The sequence below is a fragment of the Aptenodytes forsteri genome, unplaced genomic scaffold (assembly GCF_000699145.1).
Source record: "Aptenodytes forsteri isolate BGI_AS27 unplaced genomic scaffold, ASM69914v1 Scaffold137, whole genome shotgun sequence".
NCBI lineage: Eukaryota > Metazoa > Chordata > Aves > Sphenisciformes > Spheniscidae > Aptenodytes > Aptenodytes forsteri.
In genome coordinates this window covers 6075349-6094880 of record NW_008796221.1, presented here as the reverse complement: position 1 = coordinate 6094880, position 19532 = coordinate 6075349, and the positions used below count along the sequence as shown (strand labels likewise).

The 19532-nt window shown below is 39.3% G+C and overlaps 1 protein-coding gene across 1 annotated transcript in view; it reads right to left on the bottom strand.

Annotated features, from left to right (window-relative positions):
• The window catches only part of RSBN1L (round spermatid basic protein 1 like), a gene marked incomplete at its 5' end in the record, with an annotated part of 56513 nt that overhangs the window by 36718 nt on the left and 263 nt on the right, over window positions 1-19532 (bottom strand). Inside the window, 2 exon segments of the mRNA XM_019474580.1 lie at window positions 6697-6810; window positions 19421-19532. The exon segment at window positions 19421-19532 is cut by the window's right edge and continues 50 nt beyond it. Of these exon segments, the coding sequence (XP_019330125.1) occupies window positions 6697-6810; window positions 19421-19532 (226 nt within the window).

The window sequence follows — 19532 nt, the reverse complement described above, 5'->3', positions numbered from 1 at the left end:
TTTTAATAAATATAATAATTTGATGAGCTAATGAAAAACATACTACAAAATGGTTCAAAAGGCTTAGAACAACTGACTTTCTAATAGAGTTAAAACACACACACAGAATTCTGAACAGACACAAAATGCACATAGTCACTCCGCAAATAAGGATAATGAGCAAGATCAACTGCCAACAGGTTGAAAAGCTAATAGACCATGTGCTGAAAATAAACATAACTTCAAGGTGTCTCAGTACACAGCCCAGGAAACAAACTAAACAGCAGGAATACAACTGAGAACTGACAGCTATCTTGTTCTATTTATAGGTTGAGAGCTTGAGTATTAAACATCAGAAGAGTCAAGCCTAAAATACATTAAATAACCCTATTTTATGTTGTCTCAGCCCTCCTGGAAGTTGAATAGTCACAACCACCTTGAGAACAGCTATTCAAGATTTTCAGAAAGTGATGCTTCTAGGTATACAAACACAGGATGTGATAAAAGTTGCTACAAGGATATACATTGACTTCTACTACGTTTAGCTCATTAATATAACTGTCTCTCTTACCCATCAGAGCCACACAGGAAGATCCTAACATGCTTCCTCCTATACCCTTTCCAACAACTGCACTTTTCATGAAAGCTTCAACGGGATGTTGTAAGATAAGCAGAGATTCATAAAGTGATAAATAAAAAGAATTATAAAGCTCTAAAATATTTTCAGTTAATTCTTCTACATCAAACAGTCTGAAAATAAAGTCTGCAAACAGTCTCTGGAGTTTGGTCATCTGAGTTACGACATTAAATATATATACACACATAAAATTATAGATTAACTATTTTATGTACTTTATAAAAGTATTTTTAAAAGCAGCAATCTATTATTCCTTCCATACTTCTAAATCTCTACTCTCCAAATAAATCATCATACAAAATAAAAACCGTAACAGAAATCCCACCTAGACTGAAAGCAAGGATAGAAACTTGTGGAAGAGGAAGGTGTAACAGAAGATTTCTGTTCAAAATTATAGGTCTCCATATGAGAATGAGAATCTGTAAGACGAATCATGCAGGACAAAACTTTTGTGCAGTTCCACATGTCTGGATCTTAAAATACACTATGGGGTGAAAAAGTGCTGATTTAATCATCTTAATTCAATGAAGCCTTCCACTTCAAGCAGTAGAGACAGCAAACACTCCGCTACCAGCATTTTTCATGCTGCTATAGAAGAACTTTAAAGACAGTAAAGTAACCCACACAGAACCAGACCTCTTTTCTGAACTGACCATCACAGTATTTTAATTAATCTGTGGCATGGAAATTAGAACTGAAACCCACTTCACATATACAATACAATCACAGGGCAAAACAAAAATATTTTGTGTGCACCCAGCCTAGCAACTTACCCAAAGACATTTACTAGCAATAAGCTGGAGGTAGAAACACTGTTCTCAAAGGAAGAGCTCCTATAAATGTGACAGCATTGCAATTCTCTCTAAAGTATTATCTTTGAATTCTTTGTCTTTGAAATAAAGTAATTAAAAAAACTACAATTATTTCCAGTCTTCACCATAAAAGGAAGTTCCAAATACCATCTATTAAAAAAAATGTAAAGGTTCATAAGAATGTATGATTAAAATAAATGTCATTTCTCCCAGAAGAATAAAAAAAGCTTTAGGAAACAATTTGTACTTACATATGTTCATACCAGCACGATAGAGATGTTTATTCTCGTTTCTTCCCTGCATTTTGGCATTCCATAAACCAAGGCATTTAATCTTGCAGAAACACACACTAAGAGTTTCTCCTACTGCATTTTTAGAAATTGCTGTGCTCTGATATAAATAATGAGAAAAATGGGACTTTTTTTTTTAAAGGGAAAACACAAATGGGACTGTTTACAAATAAGCCTATTAACCCTTTTTCTTTTTGCAGGACCTCCAGTAACCCTCAGCTATGTCACATTGGTATGAATTTTTTTTGTATGAAACTTTTAATTTCTAAAAGGTAACTTTTTCGTTATGCAGATTTTTTGAAAAGCACCTTTACATCACTTATTTCCTGAATTTTTAACAATACGCATGTGCCAAGCAGCTTTTTTCCAAGAACTGAGCTCTTCCGTCCACATAACAGATTGAGAGAAAAAGGGACAATTATACATCCTTATTCTACAGAGAATACATCTGCAAGTGCAAAATGATGACAAAAAAACCTCTTCATTCTAGATGCATAAGAAAAGCCATGAGGCTCTCTGAAAGAGCCAAACACATTTCCTTTAGCAGCCTCAGGAACTGCAAAAATAACCTTTTTAAGAGTTGCCCTTCTCCAACGTGGGCAAGTTTTACCATTGCTTTCAACAGAACGGCAACCCAAGTTTAGGCAGATGAACAGCTCGCATCCCTAAGCTTCTTAATATAAGTCAACTCTTCCACATTCAGCTCAAAACACCAAAATCGGGCTTATGCACAAACTCTCTGTCAAAAGGCATCAGTCCCTCAGTACTGACTACTTCTTCTACAACTAGCCACCTTTTATCTTGGACAGCTAGTTTAACTGTCTGAAGTCAGGCAGGCTATTACCTCCACCCCCTCAATGAAAGTAAGTCACAAACAAGAGAAAAAACAAAAAAGACAAAAATCAAAATACTAACAATATTCTCAACATAAGAAAAGCATTCAGCAGATGGTCAGAGTAACATTTCACAACAAGATATAGATCTAATGCCTAGAAGAAGGAAATAAGCTGTCTTTAGAGACCAGCACTCTAGTCTCTTAACACACACACAAAAAACCAACCACAAAACCGAAAACCCAAAGAAAAGGAAAGTAGACTAGTTCCAAACCTTTGCTCCTGAGCCCACACAGTGAATTCTGAGCTCAGAATAAAAGAGCTTGGAGCTTAACTTTTGCTCCAGAGGAAGGAGATATCCTTAGATGAAGAGTTAATTATGTTTGAGAAGGTCACAGAGGCACTGACCACTAATACATATAAGAAGTTGCATCTTAAAGCATTTTTGCCTTTGCTCTCTTGCCCTCAGCTTTCAGGATATAAAGCTAGATCAGCAGAAAGAATCAGGAAGTGTTATACAAACTTCACAGCACATACAAGCACATCCAGTCAGATTCTGGAGGCCCACAGAAGACATCCAGAGCTGCTGTTCTGAACAGGATACAAGCCCAGCGGAAAGGATCTGTCTGCTCTAAATCACTGCTCTCCTGACACACTCCCTTCTTTCCCTAAACTAGGGAGTCAATTTTGCAGGATACTGGCAAACCAAACATAGCCTCTACAAAACACTTCCTGACAACATCTTAAAGAAAACCTAAAACATGATACTTGACTGGTAACATCAGATCTATGAAATAGGGATAAGGCACCTAATGCACTTGTAGCACTGTTCTCTGTGAGAATAACCTATCCTGCTACTCAACTAGCTCAGAACAGCAGAGGTGTTCTAACACAGCCCCTGTGCATATGCTTTTTTACATTAACTTGAAAATAAAGCACCATTTGAGGCCCAATATCCCCATTACGTATCATTTATTAAATCTGTGTAACAAGACTTGTTGTCTTTGCAGCTTCCACGTCATGTGCTGAATGGCAACAGAACTAGGACACAGGGTAAAAAAAGGCTGGTATGCAAACAAAACCTGAAGAACCTCACTGTTGAGGCAGTTAAGGGTTGCCCAGTATCTCAACCACCAACTTCCTTTCATGCTCGGCAAAGACAAGCCACATCTGTTCTTTTCACAGGCAGTCACCAGCTTACACATTCCTCATGGTCTAAGCCGATACCTTGAGATCTGACCAACACAGGTTTTAAGCTGTCATAGTTGCTAATACAGTTACTTGGAGCTGTGCGTAGAGCATAATATGTGAGGTAGTAATTACAGGGTTCCGTGCCTCTGACCTCGTATGAACATATTGAAGATAATATTTTGTTTGGGGGGTTTCAGTTCTTTGTTTGTAAATGAAATCCTACAGCAGACAAGATAACAGAAAAATATATCAGGAATTTGTTCCTAACTTCAAAAGCAGAGTCTGAAAATAACAGATTAAAAAATATTTGGTCTACTTAAATAAGCAACATCCTCACAGAAAAGCTGATGCAGCATGACCTAGATAAGTGAAGAATGAGGTGGTTCAAGAACTGGCTTAACTGCCATGCTCAAAGGGTTGTGATCAGCAGCACAGAGGCCAGCTGGAGGACAGTCGCTACTGGAGTAACCCAGACATTGATACCTTGTGCCAGTACTGTTCAGCATCTTCATTAACGGCCAGCATCATGGGACAGAGCACACCCTCAGCAAGTTTGCAGGAGATACAAAACTGGAAGGAGTGGTTGATGCACCAGAGGGTTGCGCTGCCAGTGAGAGGGACCTTGAGAGGCTGTAGAAATGGGCCGACTCAGTGGAGTCACGAAGTTAACACTGGGATGCGCAAAGCTGTGCACCTGGGAGGAGTAACCCTGTGCACCAGCACAGGCTGGGGACCAACTGGCTGGACAGCAGTCCACCAGAGGAGGACTTGGGGGTCCTGGTGGACGACAGGTTAACCAGAAGCCATCAGTGTGCCTTTGTGGCAAAGCAGGCCAGCAGCCTCCTGGACAGGATTAGGGGTAGCGCTGCTAGCAGGTTGAGGGAGATGATTCTTCCCCTCTGCTCATCACTGGTGAGACACATCTGGAGTATCGTGTCCAGTTCCGGGCTTGCCAGCCCAAGACAGATGTGGGCATACTGGAGCAAGCCCAGCAAAGGGCCCCGAAAATAATTAAGGGAGCAGAGCATCACTCACACAAGGAGAGGCCGAGCAGCGAATTGCTCAGCAGGGGGAAAAGCAAGGAGGAGGGAAGAATATTTATCAGTGTGTACAAATACCTGATGAGACGGTGTAAAAATGTAGCCAGAGTCAGAAGTACTGAGGTTTGAAGGGACTTCTTGATATCATTTAGTCCAATCCCCCTGCTCAAGCACAGTCACCTAGAGCAGGCTGCCCAGGACTGTGTCCAGTCAGGTTTTACAACCTCTGTAGGCAACCTGTGCTAGTACTCAACCACCCTCACAGTAATAAAGTTTTTTTTTCTTACATTCAGACAGAATTGCACATGTTTTAATTTGTGTCCACTGCCTCCTGCCTTGCCACTGATCACTGCTGAGAAGAGTCTAGCTCCACCTTCTTCATTCCCTTCCATCAGGTGTTTACACACACTGATGACATCCCCCCCCTTGAGCCTCCTCTTCTCCAGGCTGATCAGTCCCAGCTGTCTCAGCCTTCCCTCATAGGAAAGATCATAGAATAGAATCACAGAATAGTTTGGGTTGGAAGGGACCTCTAAAGGTCATCTAGTCCAACCCCCCTGCAATAAGCAGGGACATCTTCAACCAGATCAGGTTGCTCAGAGCCCCGTCCAACCTGACCTTGAATCTTTCCAGGGATAGGGCATCCCCCACCTCTCTGGGCAACCTGTGCCAGTGTTTTACCACCCTCACCGTAAAAGATTTCTTCCTTATATCTAGTCTAAATCTACCCTCTTTCAGTTTAAAACCATTACCCCTTGCCCTGTCCTAACAGGCCCTACTAGATGCTCCAGACCTTTCACCATCTTTGGCCGTGTGATGGACTCACTCCAGTAAGTCCGTATCTTTCTTGTACTGGGGAGCCCAGAACTGGACACAGTGCTCCAGGTGCAGCCTCAGCAGTGCTGACGAGAGGAGAAGGATGACCTCTCTCAACCTGCTGGCAATGCTCTTCCTTCCAGCCCAGGATACCGTTGGCCTTTTTTTGCCATGAAGGTGCACTGCTGGCTCACAGTCAGCTTGTCTACCAGAGCCCCAAGGTCCTTCTCAGCAAAGCTGCTTTCCAGCTGGTCAGCCCCCAGTATGTACCAGTGCTTGGGGTTATTCCTTCCCAGATGGAGGACTATTCTCAGAGGTATCCAGTAACAGGACAAGAGGTAAAGGGTACAAACTGAAATAAAAGAAATTCCCTTTAAACATAAGACAACACTTTTTCACTGCAAGAGTGGTCAAATACTGATACTGGTTGTCCAGAGAGACTGTGGAGCCTCCACCCTTGGAGATACACAGAGTCTGAGAGTCCTGGGCAACCTGCTCTAGTTGACCCTGCTTTGAGCAGCAGCATTGGACTAGGTCCCTTCCAACCTCAACTACTGTACAATTCTAAGATTCAGTGGATGTACAATCAAGTGTGAGAACATGACCTTAATTATATTCCATTACAGTAAATGAAGTTGAAGAAATCAGCCAAAATTAAGACTGCCTGTTGCACATATTTTTTTATTATTTGACAAAGTTCCTGAATTATAACTCCTTAGTTATTCAGTTCTGTGTATTTAATGTTAGATGTAAAATGTGACATGGATTCACTTTTCTTCTCCACAATATATAAAATGATAACCTCCTTCAGTAACTGCAGAGATGTAGGTATCGCCAACATTATTACTTGAAGTACTAGTCTTTACTACTACTGTATAAGCAACATTGTGGCGATAGTTATATTTTTAATCTCCAGTACCTAACTCCGTTGACAAAAAATTAACATTTATAGTTAAGTTTTAATTTGCAACCCTCATACCAACTAATCAGGGAAAATGGCATTTAAGCTAAATGAAAAACACAGTATTAAAACTCAGTATCCAATCACAAAGATTTTAAAGCACTGGAATGAAATACCACTACATAGTTTGAACCTACCTTTCTGCAATAATTTGACCTCTCCATTTTCTTTCTTGATTTCATTCATTATTTTGTGCTTCTTCTTCTCTTTTTGCTTCTTTTCCCTTTCTTTAATTTTGTCTTTGATTTGAGCTGAAATGCAAATATTTTACCATTAAGTAGGAACGGAAAACTAGTTGTCGCATGCACGTTTCATATTACTCTTATGTAAGCTCTGTTAAGAGGATAAAAGGAGGAGTTACAAGGAAATCCCAGTACTTATAAATATAAAAAGCTAATATTTATCTGTTGCATAATCCAACATAAGCTTATTTAACTCAGACAAGTTTTGTTTCTATTATGTTAGAACTGTATGCAACAACCCAGCATGTTAACTGTATACAGTTCACAATTTTTGCTTACTCTTACTACCCTCTGCTCTTATTTTGCATCTGTAGTCAGCTCTTATTTCTTGAAATTCAAATTACACGCACTAGATAAAAAACGAGGAAAAAAAGAGTATGGTTTGTATTTTCCTGGGTGCACATATACACTAGAAACCTCACATAACTATCTTCACATAGTCTAAACTTAAAGGCTTTTGCAAGCAGCTCAGAATGAAGACTTAATTTGTCAGCTTCAAAGTCTTTTACATTAAGTTCACAGGCTACAGTAATGCATTAATAGCAGTAATATGTAACAGAAACACATGAAATGTGCTGTATTTACACAGCAGATATAATGCACTGGTGCTTCCCTTGCTTACCTACAATCAGCAACAGCTTATCTGAGCAGTTTCATTATTCATTTACTTTCTTGTCAAGCCACTCCAGGTTCTTAAATCCTTGTCATACAAAAGCAGAGCCTTTAGGCATGCTTTCTACATGAAACATACTAGACCCAGAAGAATTCCTAATTTCAAGGAGTAATCTTTTCAAGTCAAGTTTAGATTTACTTTTGAGGCCAAGCATTTACAGAAGTCAGATTTTACTAGGCTTAGATGCACTGCAGCTAGCACATCATGCCTAGTTTCTTGGCCTAAAGCCAAGTACCTGCTCCAAGATTTTACTGGCTTCTTAACCTCCGCAGGGAAGGAGGAAATCTGATTTCAAGCTTCTACATAATGTTATGCTTCAGAATGCTTACTCAATAATACAGCTGAGAGACAATCCTGCTATTTTATTTATGGTACTTGCATTATAAACCCCACATGGAAAGAAAGAAATCCAATTACTTTTCCTCAAGCATTCACATAAATAGAAGCAGCAGGTATCCTCACTACTAACAAATCAGAAGTATTGCTCAGAACCAAACCAAAGAAAGCCTTTAATTCTAGAAGACAATATACAGTGTCCCATAACCAAACTATTTATAAAGCATATTAACAGTTAAACAAAAGGTGCAAAGGGTTGACAGTAATCCACATAAATGAATACTGTAACAATGACTACTGTAACAATGACTCCACAGCATTCATATCTTTCCTTTTAGGAGTTTTCTAGTAAGGCTTGAACACTAGCCTTGAACACACTTGAACCCTAGCAGTTGTTAAGATGAAGAACATATTTTGGGAAGAGCCTAAGAAAGAAAATAAAAACCAAAAGAGATGGCAATTGAGATATGTCTGCTGTCTATCCACAGATCAAGATAAGCCGTGGGGAGAGAATAGAAACTATGCTAGCACAAAAATAATAAGAAATAAGGTAGCTGTGCTTAAAACTGTCTGGAAGTCTTAGTTCTAAGCGACTGAAACAATCATATCCAAGAACAGCCTTCTAACAGTTCAATGAGAAGGGATGACAAAGCAAATTCATCTGTATAGCAGACTATGGAATCCAAACAAGTTTTCCTAAGCAACACAAACCTGTCCTTTCCAGGAGTAGGTTAAGCAGACATGAATCTTCTCCCCCAAAAGAAACACCCAAATTGTTAATCCCCTGCAACTTAAGAAACATGAAGTAGGAAATAAATTATGTAACAGGAGTTTAAGTAACACTCTGAAAGCACTCGCTCAGCAAGTAGGCAGTAACACCAGGCTTGATTTGTAACCTGCATTGAATGTTCAACTCAGCCAGGAGTATAATTATCATGGAAAGACCTAGATTTTATCTCCACATTTGCATAGTGTTAAGAGGCACAGTTGACTTCTGCTATCACTTATGAATCAAAGAAAGACTGAAGAGCATATACAAATGCTGAGCCTTGTTGAAAGGAGGACGAGAGAAAGACTGAAAGAATCCTTTACTGCAGGCTCATGAATAGCATCACAGGCCAATGAATCTTCCAGTTTTGTCAGAAGCAACACATAAGTAAAGACAGAGAACAAACTGAAACCTTTTAGAGAGCCTCTAGTTTATTTTCACATCTAGAAAGCAATTAGCAGAGTCAATGGTGAGACGTTCCAGACAAAAGAAACAATGGAAGTGCCCTGTGACCTCCTCCAGCAACAGCCACAAGCAAATCATACCTGAAGCAACTGCAAATACAATGTAAATGCAGCTGAGGAAGGTTTGAATTAAATTAAACTTAACTATTTCCCTTTTAGAAATCGCAGTACTATAACAAAACCAGTGTATAGCCTGAAGCAAATAAAGAACAGTTGAGAATCCCAATTTAAATGTACAAATTCTCAGGTTTCCTCCCCCAAAGCCCCCAGAACAGATAAGCAATAGATAGTAGAGTTCTCCTTAAAAAAGCATAAATAAATATTGAAATAAAGACAAAACATAATATAATTAAAAAAATCTATGTCAAAATGAGAGTCATTTCATGGATTAACACTTGGGTCTTAATTCTCAGTTTAAATGTCCTCAGTTTATGAGTAAAAATAAGTATTTTCTAGTCTGGCTGGCAGAACTCAAACACAATTCTCAAACAAAATTCTGCAGATTATTCTCCTCAGTGACAGATATTCCATTTCACAGCTTTCAATGGGATGCAGAGATAAAAATCAACCAAAATATTTTAAGATTTGAGTTTAATACAAAAATCTATTGCAACTTAGCTGTGCTGGCTCTGCAAAGTCAATAAATTTAGAAGCATCCAATAGCCATTACAGTCAAACGTGATGAAAATATGCCTATGGCACAGATATCTAACAAGGAAGGGCAAGTGCAATTCTCCAAGTACAGTCTCCATACTAACTGCTGCCACCATATAATGCTGCCCAATAAAGTTCATACAGTTCAATACAGGCTAGAGCTCTTTGGGACTTTCCAAAATGCCACAGATCACTATCTCTGAGTGTCTTCTCTAATATAAGGTACCAATCCCCTCCAACCATACGTAACTTCAGTCTAAATGTCACTTTCTCGACGAAGAAACATGAAAATTCTTCACAAAAATCCAGCCTTAAAACAAATGCCTCCAACATTAAGCAATTTACAATCTACATGTCGTAGAACAACCAACCAGTAAGTGATGTTGGCAAGGGAAAACAAGACAAAACTTGTTCTATTGAACAAGTTAAGAAAACTTGGAGCACTTGTATAGCTTTTTTGAGGTTTACCAGTAACAGCTACGACTGATCCAAAACCTTAGGTCTCCACTTCATTTGTAGGGCAACAGCATCTCAAAGTAGTAAAAAGTAGAGAGGTGTTTATACTAATCTTTCCATGTCCACAGAATATTCTGCAATTAGCTTTCACCAATACTACTCCTAACAAATGTAAAAGAGAAAAAAAATGGCTTGAGCTGCTGAGGGAACAGGATGAAATGAGTCCCCTGGGAAATAATGCAACCCAAATGATTAAGTGATCAGGACAAGAGAACATCAAGTACCAACAGCTATTACCTCAGTATGTCGCAGCATTGCAACTGGCACTAGAATAGTTTCAATTTTCACAATGATGAAAAACTGAAGCTTCAGAAAAGCAATTAACAAGTTTCATATGCTAATGAGGAGATAATTTGAGTTCAGAGTAAAATGAAGGGGTGATTTGACTCAAACAGGGAAGACAAGTTTTAATAAAAAGGTCTTAATTCTAAAAAAAAAAAAAAAACCAACATATATAGACATACCAGTGACTAGAAGCTAAAGTCTGACATCCCTAGTCCGTAAATGATCACACTACAGTTCTTTTTTTGGTAAACAAAGGCACAAGTTAGTCACAGGAACAACTTACCAAACAGTTGTGGTCCATTATTGGAACTTTTTCCACAAGGGTGTGGGTATTTTGTTTTGGTGTGCATTTGTTTGTTTGGTGGTGGTTTGGAATTTTTAAAGAAGTCCTAGTCTAAATAAAAGGTTTAATTAAGGAATAGGCACAGCATCTGTTCTGCAGGAAATCACGAAAACATTTACAGTAACTCTTTCAAAATTCATCGTTATACAGTATTTTTAAGTGAAGCCACCTAAGCATATTTACATTTCAATAACTGTTTTTCCATTTTAGTAGATATTAAAAAAAAACACAAAACAAAAACATTCCAGCAATATAAACTTCAGTTTTAGTTAAACTGAGTTATTTGCTCTCTCCCTTTTAACAAAGTTATTCTGGTAAGGGATAATCAAGAGATTAGTCAGGTACTGAATATGAGGATTTATCTAACATTTCATCTTTTTTTTTTTTTTTTTTTTTTTGTGGGTGGGTTTTTTTTTTATTATTGGATCAACACAGACACAAAAAATTCCTCTTATGTCTGCTCTACCTTGAAAAGGGAGAAAATACCAAATCTTAAAAGTTGGTATCCCAATTCTTCCAACGAGAGAAAAAGTCAATCATGATGCCATGAATCACGTCTGAAGCGACAGAAAATAATACTTAATAGCCATAAGATACCAACAAAAAAATGCAATGAAGCAAGTCTCTCTGGGAAAATACCAGTTCCTCTACTACAGATTTAAATTAACACTTTGTTTCATCAGCAAATCACTCATACAAAAATCCTTAATCTTAAAATCATCCAAAACCCTAAGCAATGCACTAGCTCTCAGCTTGGCCAGAACACAGCTGGATGACTGATGTCTCTGTTTCTACTCACTCTATTGTATCAAGACAGCTGATAGCTAGCTCTCCTTAGCCCAATGCCTACTACTGCTGCAACAGCTTCATTATGACATTCAACACCCAAAGAAGTCAGTGGTCCTCAAAACATTATCTTATTGTTCATTTGATGAATTTTAGGGACTAGCTCCAAAGAGTAGATGATATATTCAGGTCTCTTCACATTAATCCATATTTTCCACTGTGTTTTTAACAGCTACATTAGGGACAATTATGACTAAAACACAGTAATTATTACATACAAACTTTTCATATACATACAAACATTACTGTGGCATAGTAACCCTTAGAGTCTTCTCACATCATTGCTCATTGTACTACGTGCTCTTCTTGCACACACAGACTTCCTATTCCTTTCCATACCTCTACATACACTAAAACTAAAAGCCAGAAGTTTGAAGTAATTTGTATCCCAGGGTAAAGATGTAAGAACCCTGTATCTTTTAATGAAGTTTTTCCTCCTATCAAAATGCACTTTTGCTTTATATGCTTTTGACAGAGAAATACACTGCTCAGGAAATAACTGGCCACAGACTAAACAGAGTTTGTAAATACTCCCTACTAGAGTTAAAATAAAAAAATAAATTTCAAGCACATTAGGAATCAGCTATGGAAAGTCCAATAAGAGTTAGGCTTGCTCCTTAGCTTTCAAGCTCTGCTGCCTGAAGAAAAAAGTCTCTATTATTATAGAGTTATTTTTTACTCTGCTAAATAAGCCAATGCCACATGTAAACTTTTTAAAAATACAGAGTTCTGCAGGAATAAGTATCCCACCTTGGAGGAAATACAACACCCAAGGAATGAAGAGATTTCTAGATGTCTCACTCAAGTTCACAATATGAGTGTCACCACAAAGTCCATATTCTTTGGTTTTAATGAATGAAATGCAGCAACAGCAGTATATTAAAAAAAAAGTGCTACATACAGACAGGAAGAAATCCATTACGAAGACGTGTTCCACCTCACCTTCCTAAATGGCATCTGAAGAATGTTTTCACTTTACAGTGAATCCACACAATTAACTGAATTAATTCAGAGTAATATGCATACTTCCTCCTCAAATCCAAAAGCTTCTACTGTTTCTGGATATTGGGTTAAGTACATAAATAAAAGAAATGGAATACGTACTGTATTTATAAGGTAAACAGCCATTTACAACTAAAGACTACAGAAAAAGTTTTCTGTTTCCTAACTAGGTAGATAACTGCAATCATTACGAGAAGGTATTTCCTAAGTAGTAAATAAAGGAACACAAATTCATCGACCACACCATTCAGATTTCAGAAATTTAACCAGATCTTTGCCTCTATTGTAAGCTTTCTACAGACAAAAAGGTAAATCAAGTGCATAGAGAACAAGTCAGGTGGGAAATGCTCTGTAGTAGATTACATGCAACATGGTCACCGTCACATTGTGAAATTTGCACATTGAAGCCGATGCAGGAGCTCGAGCAAGTCCGTTTCAGCACTGAAAGAGGCAAGCTTTACAACCTTGTCAGATGCCAAAAGTTGCAGCTGCTTTGCATCAGTTTTCCAGATGGTAACCCACATTAGTAGTCAGTCATAGATTATGTTCAAAGTATTCTGCCTCTCTCTCCTTCCTTTGATTTAAGGGCTGTCACTGCACATCAGGCAAAATATTTACAAACTGCTCCTAACGGACACCATCAATATGGTTAACACCAACAGTACTGTAACTGAAGGGAAGGGGGAGGAGGAGGGGAGTACAAGAACATCAGTCACCATTTCCTCCATCGGCACTCTCCTCCCTTTATACAAATACCCATAAAAATAAAACCTCAAGAAGCCATGTTTATCTGGTTATGCAGATACGTGAAGTACGTTTAACACCACTATGTTAACGGTTTTGACACCTGCACTTTTATTAAATCACACAAGGTACCCTGTAGAGCAGGCCTGCTAACTTAATGAACATGAAAAAACCCATACAGTATTTCTGACACCCAAAGAAGAAACCCACCACACGATAGCTTTCTCATTCCAATAACCAGGAATATTTGGCTGACATTCCTTTCAGTAATTAAAGTTTAAAATCCAAGATATGACTAAAGAAGTGCCCTTATCAGCCAAAAACATTTCCCCAAGCCCTCCAGTGAATGGGAAGGAAGATAGACCCCTTTCAGAATCAAAACACTTCCAAGAAATTTAAATCGAATCTTTGCAACTCCTCTAATCTTTACACTTCTAAAGTAGACCTTCTACATGCAGAACTGAATGAGCCAAGTTTAACCTCAAGCGCTGGGGAGTTGCATCAGAAATCGGTAGTGGAGAACGCGACAGCTGCAAACAAGGCCTCTACAAGAGGTTTCAGATCTGATGTTTCAGCATACTGGTCTTGTTTCAACTAAAAAAAAAAATATATTTATTATTCTACAACCAGAATAAGTTTCTGCAGCATAAGTTACACACAGAGCTGGATTCTGGGGTACAGGAGGGGCTTTCTTTGTTCTCCAGTTTAGAAAATGAAAGATTTTGTTCTGTCTAGCAAAGCTTCACGGTTATTTCATAGAAATGAAAAGGAGACAAGGTCCCTCAGGAGAAAGATACACTCCAAATTCATCTCAACATTGCATGTTTACATTAATGTCACTATCAGCTCTCAAACCTAAACTGCTTATAAATCATAAACATCCAAAGAAATTTGAGAAGTCCCTCTTCCTCTTGTATACCACACTTAAAACTCTAAACACTTTCTAGACATTGCTGATTACAGTGGAGTATCTAAACAGAAATATATTAAAGAATTCAGAAGAGAGCGATCAAGAGGCCTCATAAGCATGCAAATGACTTCTGAATTTAAGGCATTTGGCAGGGGGAAGTGAGTCAAGCCACACAGTACCAAAAAAAAAAAAGCAAAGGAAATAGAAGTAAACAGAAGAAGGAAATGTTTAGCAGAAGAAAAGACAACCTAACTAGCAAGATGTATGGTGCCAGCTCTAAAGAAGAGGAAAAGAAGAAGATCCAAAACTCACTCCAACCAACTTCAGTAAGTCAGACTATGAAATGAGCATCCTTCCCGATGAAAACCAAACTTAACAAGCCCGAAAAGTGCAATTTCTTGACAGCTTGAAACCCAGAAGTGTCATGCAGCCCAAAGCAACAAAGTTGTCAGAAGAATCACTAGTAAATGCCCACCTAAAATCTGATCTATCATTCAAAGACAGCAGGAGAAAGAAAGGGAAAGAAAAAAAGAAAAAAGAAGACTGGAAATAAAAACAAGAGCTATAGTACTATGTTCTGCTTTCTTGCTCATACTGGGAACCCCCATCTGCAAGTTAAAAATACCAGTCTCATTTTGTAATTGCTTGCATACTAAGGTAATCTTATCAGCAAATGGATCATTGAAGAAAAAAAGTAGAGGGAAAGGGAAATTTTACACAGAAATGGCAAGAAAAACAGAAGAGATGGTTCATGCATCTGGATCACACCTTACAGCAAGTCTACGGACCAAAACAAAAAACTTTGGGCAGGCATCATCTGATGAAGTGGGGAGTGGCTGAGCTGAGCTTTGCACTATTAAGAAAACAATTTCAGCTATGAACTGCTAGAGCAGAGTATCAGTTAAATGGCTAACTGAATCAGTATAGTCATAAACTTGAACAGCAATAATTTGTCAGATTCACACCATGTTTTAAAACAAAAATAGTTACACAACTTTTAATTCCACTATCAGAATGTACTTGACAAGTAAACTTTAAGTTTATTTTAAACAGCCTAAGCCTCGCATCTGCAGGATAAATCATGCATATGGTAAAATGGTCTTCCAGGTTCTCTGCATGCTAGATCGTCATCTCAGAAGGGTTCACTCAACTGCATTCATTTAACTGAAGCACAAGCTCTAAGGCCTGGTTATGACTCTGCAAGTTAAAATGTCCTTCCAATGAATTAAAAGACCAGAGAAATCTGTAAATGAAGACTTGTTCAAGAAAGAAAATACAAAAATTTTGAAGAGCTTTAAATACATCATCCATCTTGGCTATAAACAAGCTTAACGTCTTCCTATCACTTAGGAGAAAAAGGTAAGTGCCTCAAAACTAGGCTCTCTTACCTAGTAATCACTATTGCAAGCAAAGGACAAACATCAGCTCCTATAATCAGCTTTTTTGAGTGGCAGGAGAAAAAGCTTCTCAGTTTCCTCCTCAGTGTCAATATCCCTTATCATCATCAAAGCAATTAAACTAGCATTGGGAAAATACTATTGGTACTACTTAAAGTCCTATGATGACAGTTTTCCAAGTCCAGATCTCACATTCATTCACCCCGCATCACTGCAGGGTGAGTCCCTGTATTACCTTGTCTACACCACAATCCCATGAAACAAATTTTGCCAGTCTTCCCCCTGATCTCCCTAGCTTCATTCCTCATTTTCTCCAGTACCAAGGTCTGTGCAGGCCCTCCCTCTCTCGCACCAGGGTAAAGCTTTTTCTCTGAGCGTTGTAACTGCTATATGTAACAGAGTATGCACACACCTCACTGATTAGAAACGCGACTCCTCCCAATTCATAGACACTGGCACCCTTATCAGTACGAAGTTCAACTGGGAATTCCACTCCATCCCATGAACCCATGTGCAATGCATCTCCACTCCAGCTGCAAAGAGGAAGATGGAGTTTTTCCATCTTCAGAGCCTCAAAATGATCAAGGAAATCTCACCCATTTCGCCTGCTTATCTTTAGACAATTCTGCCTCTTTCAGAGACTTCTGCACCTCTAGTCTCCTTATCTGCACAATTTTCTTTCTGGCAGGTGCAACACTGCTATGTGTATCACTTCTGAATGCTATGAGAGAAAAAACAATCAATACTGTCAATTCCATGTTGCTGCTCATTTTCCATAGCACCAAAAGCAAAAAGGTTGTCTAACTGCAGACCCCAGGGAAAGGAGACTGCACTTGCCTGCATTAGGTTGATTTTTAGAAAGTATTACCAGCTGCACATATGACAGCTCCTATGAACTCATCTTATTACACTTAAAGGGTCATATTTTATTCCTACTTTCCCCCTATATATTCTGTGTGTGCAAGCCTCTCAGTTGTTTGGGTTGTGGGTTGGTTTGGGTTTTTTTTTATATACAAAATCCTCTAAATTCACCCTGATATCATATCTGTAGGCTGCCTAAATTTTTCACTCTCCTTCTATCCTACCCTTCCTCTAACCTTCCTTGCCTTTTCTACAGCACCTCCGTATACATCTTTTGCCCCAAAACAAAATCAGAATCACCTCCCTCTTACACAGCTCTTGTATGCCATCTCCTCCCTCTTTCATGTCAGTATCTCAAATTCACTTATTCACTGCTGCAACCAGAGTCCCTACGGTATCTTCTCCTAGTCTATGCCACAGTCCCAGCAATCCCAAAGCACAAGTTCTGTTCCACCCTCCCACCCTAATATATCATTCTTAGTTTTCCTCTGTACTTAGGATTCTGCATGCCCCCCCGCAGTCATTCTTTTCTCCCTGCATCGTAACTGCATTTCTCCTTTCCTCTGTGAAAAGTAAATTATTCACAGGATTAACAGCACAAACCTGTTCTTCAATCTACAGTCAAATACAGAATCACTTTGAAAAGGCTGGCTGCTCTCAGCAGAAGACTCAGTGCATCCTTCACTTTCTTACAGCCTTCTCTGCAAAAATATACAGTTTAATGAATTTAAAGTTTTTCATTTATATAGAAAACTACGCCACAAGATTTTAGCTATAGAAACCACTTCCTCTAAACAGAAATCTGGAAACCCAGATGCATCATTTGCTTTGGAAAATGTTATTTGCCTGTACTTAGGTTTTCAAGAAATAAATGAAAGGTAAAAAGATCTGTTCTGAGCAAACAGCAACTAAAAAGTCAAGTACTTGTGCCTATCAGTATGTAAGTTCTGAGAAAATATCCTTTCCAGATACAAGGTGCAGAATCTCCTCTTTAAAAGACAAATCACTGCTTCCAGGAGGGTTGAATTAACAATTATTCAGTTGACACCATCAGTGTCATCATTTTTTTTACCAACGTGCAAAAAACATTTCATGCTGTTATTGTAATACTGTTCTCAGAGTTATTAACATGATTGTGTAACACTGGTAAGACACTTTGACGATCTGAGTGAATATGGTTATTATTTCCATAGCTTTGCTAGAAAGATATTGGGCGAGTTTCTTAGCGGCTATCCTTGAAGACAAGAAGGCTTCAACAACATCAAACGTGTACTGAGTATCATTTCTGAAGACTTTTCCTAAGTCATCTTTTGGACAGGAACAAGAAAAAAAAACTAAAATGAAATACTTGAAAGCACTGAAATGACATACTTAAAGCCCATTTGTACACCAGCAATCAAGATCCCAAGAACAAAATAATACGTGCACCATGCTGACCAAAAAGAACAAGTGAAGAAAAGAAAAACTCAAAGGTAAGCAAATCAGAGACTAAGATACTAGTGGAAAATGCAGTAAGACAGGCAGACAACATAATCAATAGACAAAAAGGCATACTGTTATTAATAATTGTTCTCTACAAGCCTGGCTCATCCTGTAAGTACAGGTATAGACCACAATCAAAGTAACCTAAGCCTACATAACAGCTATAATTTATCTTCCCTTTGAAAGAAAGGAAACTTGCTTAAACTAGGTAATGGAGTGAATGTTTCAAGTTCTTTGTATTTCAGTAAATGCAAAAGCACCAACATCTGGTTTAAGGTGACTGGAGACTGGGAAAGCATACACCAGAAATAAAAGCATATATTCTTATATTGTCTTCATATATTCATGTATTGCCTTTTACTTCCTAAGCATCTACTGTTGATCACAGTCAGCAAGAATCTAAGCAAGAATCTAGCCTAATACCTTGTCTTACCTGGTATGGCCATTTTTGTCCAGCCTTATTAATAAACTAACCCAGCACTCCTCCCCTTCTCCTGAAGGCCTCGAGCATTTCTTAGGAGATTTTTAGCCCAGTGATCTTGAGGAAATAAAGGAAACCTAAAGCAGCAACTAAATGAGACTTCAAAAGTCTAAGTACCTAAATTTTAACTGCATGCTCTCTAGCACTCGATGACTTAGCCTGTAAAAATTAATAGTCCAATAAACGAGATCATTCGGGATTTAATTTAAAATTGGGGTTTTTTCGTAACATGTGGTCTTCTCCATTTTTCCCCCCACAACAAATGACAGAAATTCAGTTTTGTTCGCAGATCTCTGGTAAATTACTAGGCACCCTTATTTCCCTAATAGGTAAGAAAACCTAAGGCCTCTGGCAGCTTCTAGCTGACGCCATCGCTAATTCCACACCCCCTTTTTTGACAGGATTGACGGCAGACTAAGCCGCCACTGCCTTCTCCACAAACTTACACAACGCCAGCGGTCTCCTACCAGGGTAGCAGACAGTCCACAAGCCCAGCTATCCCCGGCTCTGTAGAGGGCAAGGTGGAAGGGGCAGACAGGTAAGGCCCCCGTGAAGCGGCGCGCCCCCGGGGCCCCTGTGTTGAGGCGGGGCGGGGGCAGGCAGCCATTCTAACGGCTCGACCCGAGCATCACAACCATTTCCTGCTCCCTCACGGCAGCTACAGCAGCTCCGGGCACCTTCACGTACAGCACCATACCCGCCCTGCCCAGCCCGGGCTTGCTGCCCCTTCCAGATCTCCTCCAGCCCTCACCACCCCTCCTCCCAGCCCTCCCTTCCCACCCCTCAGCCTCCCCGAGGCTGCGGGCAGCGAGCGATCCCTCGCGGGCCGCGCACAGCCACAGTGCCCGCCCCTCACCTTTCGGCAACAGCAGCTTCACCTCTCCGTTCTCCTCCCGGCCTGCCGCACTCAGGCCCCCGCCGCCATCTCCCACCGCCGCGTCCACGGGCGGGGCCCCGTGCTTCCTGCC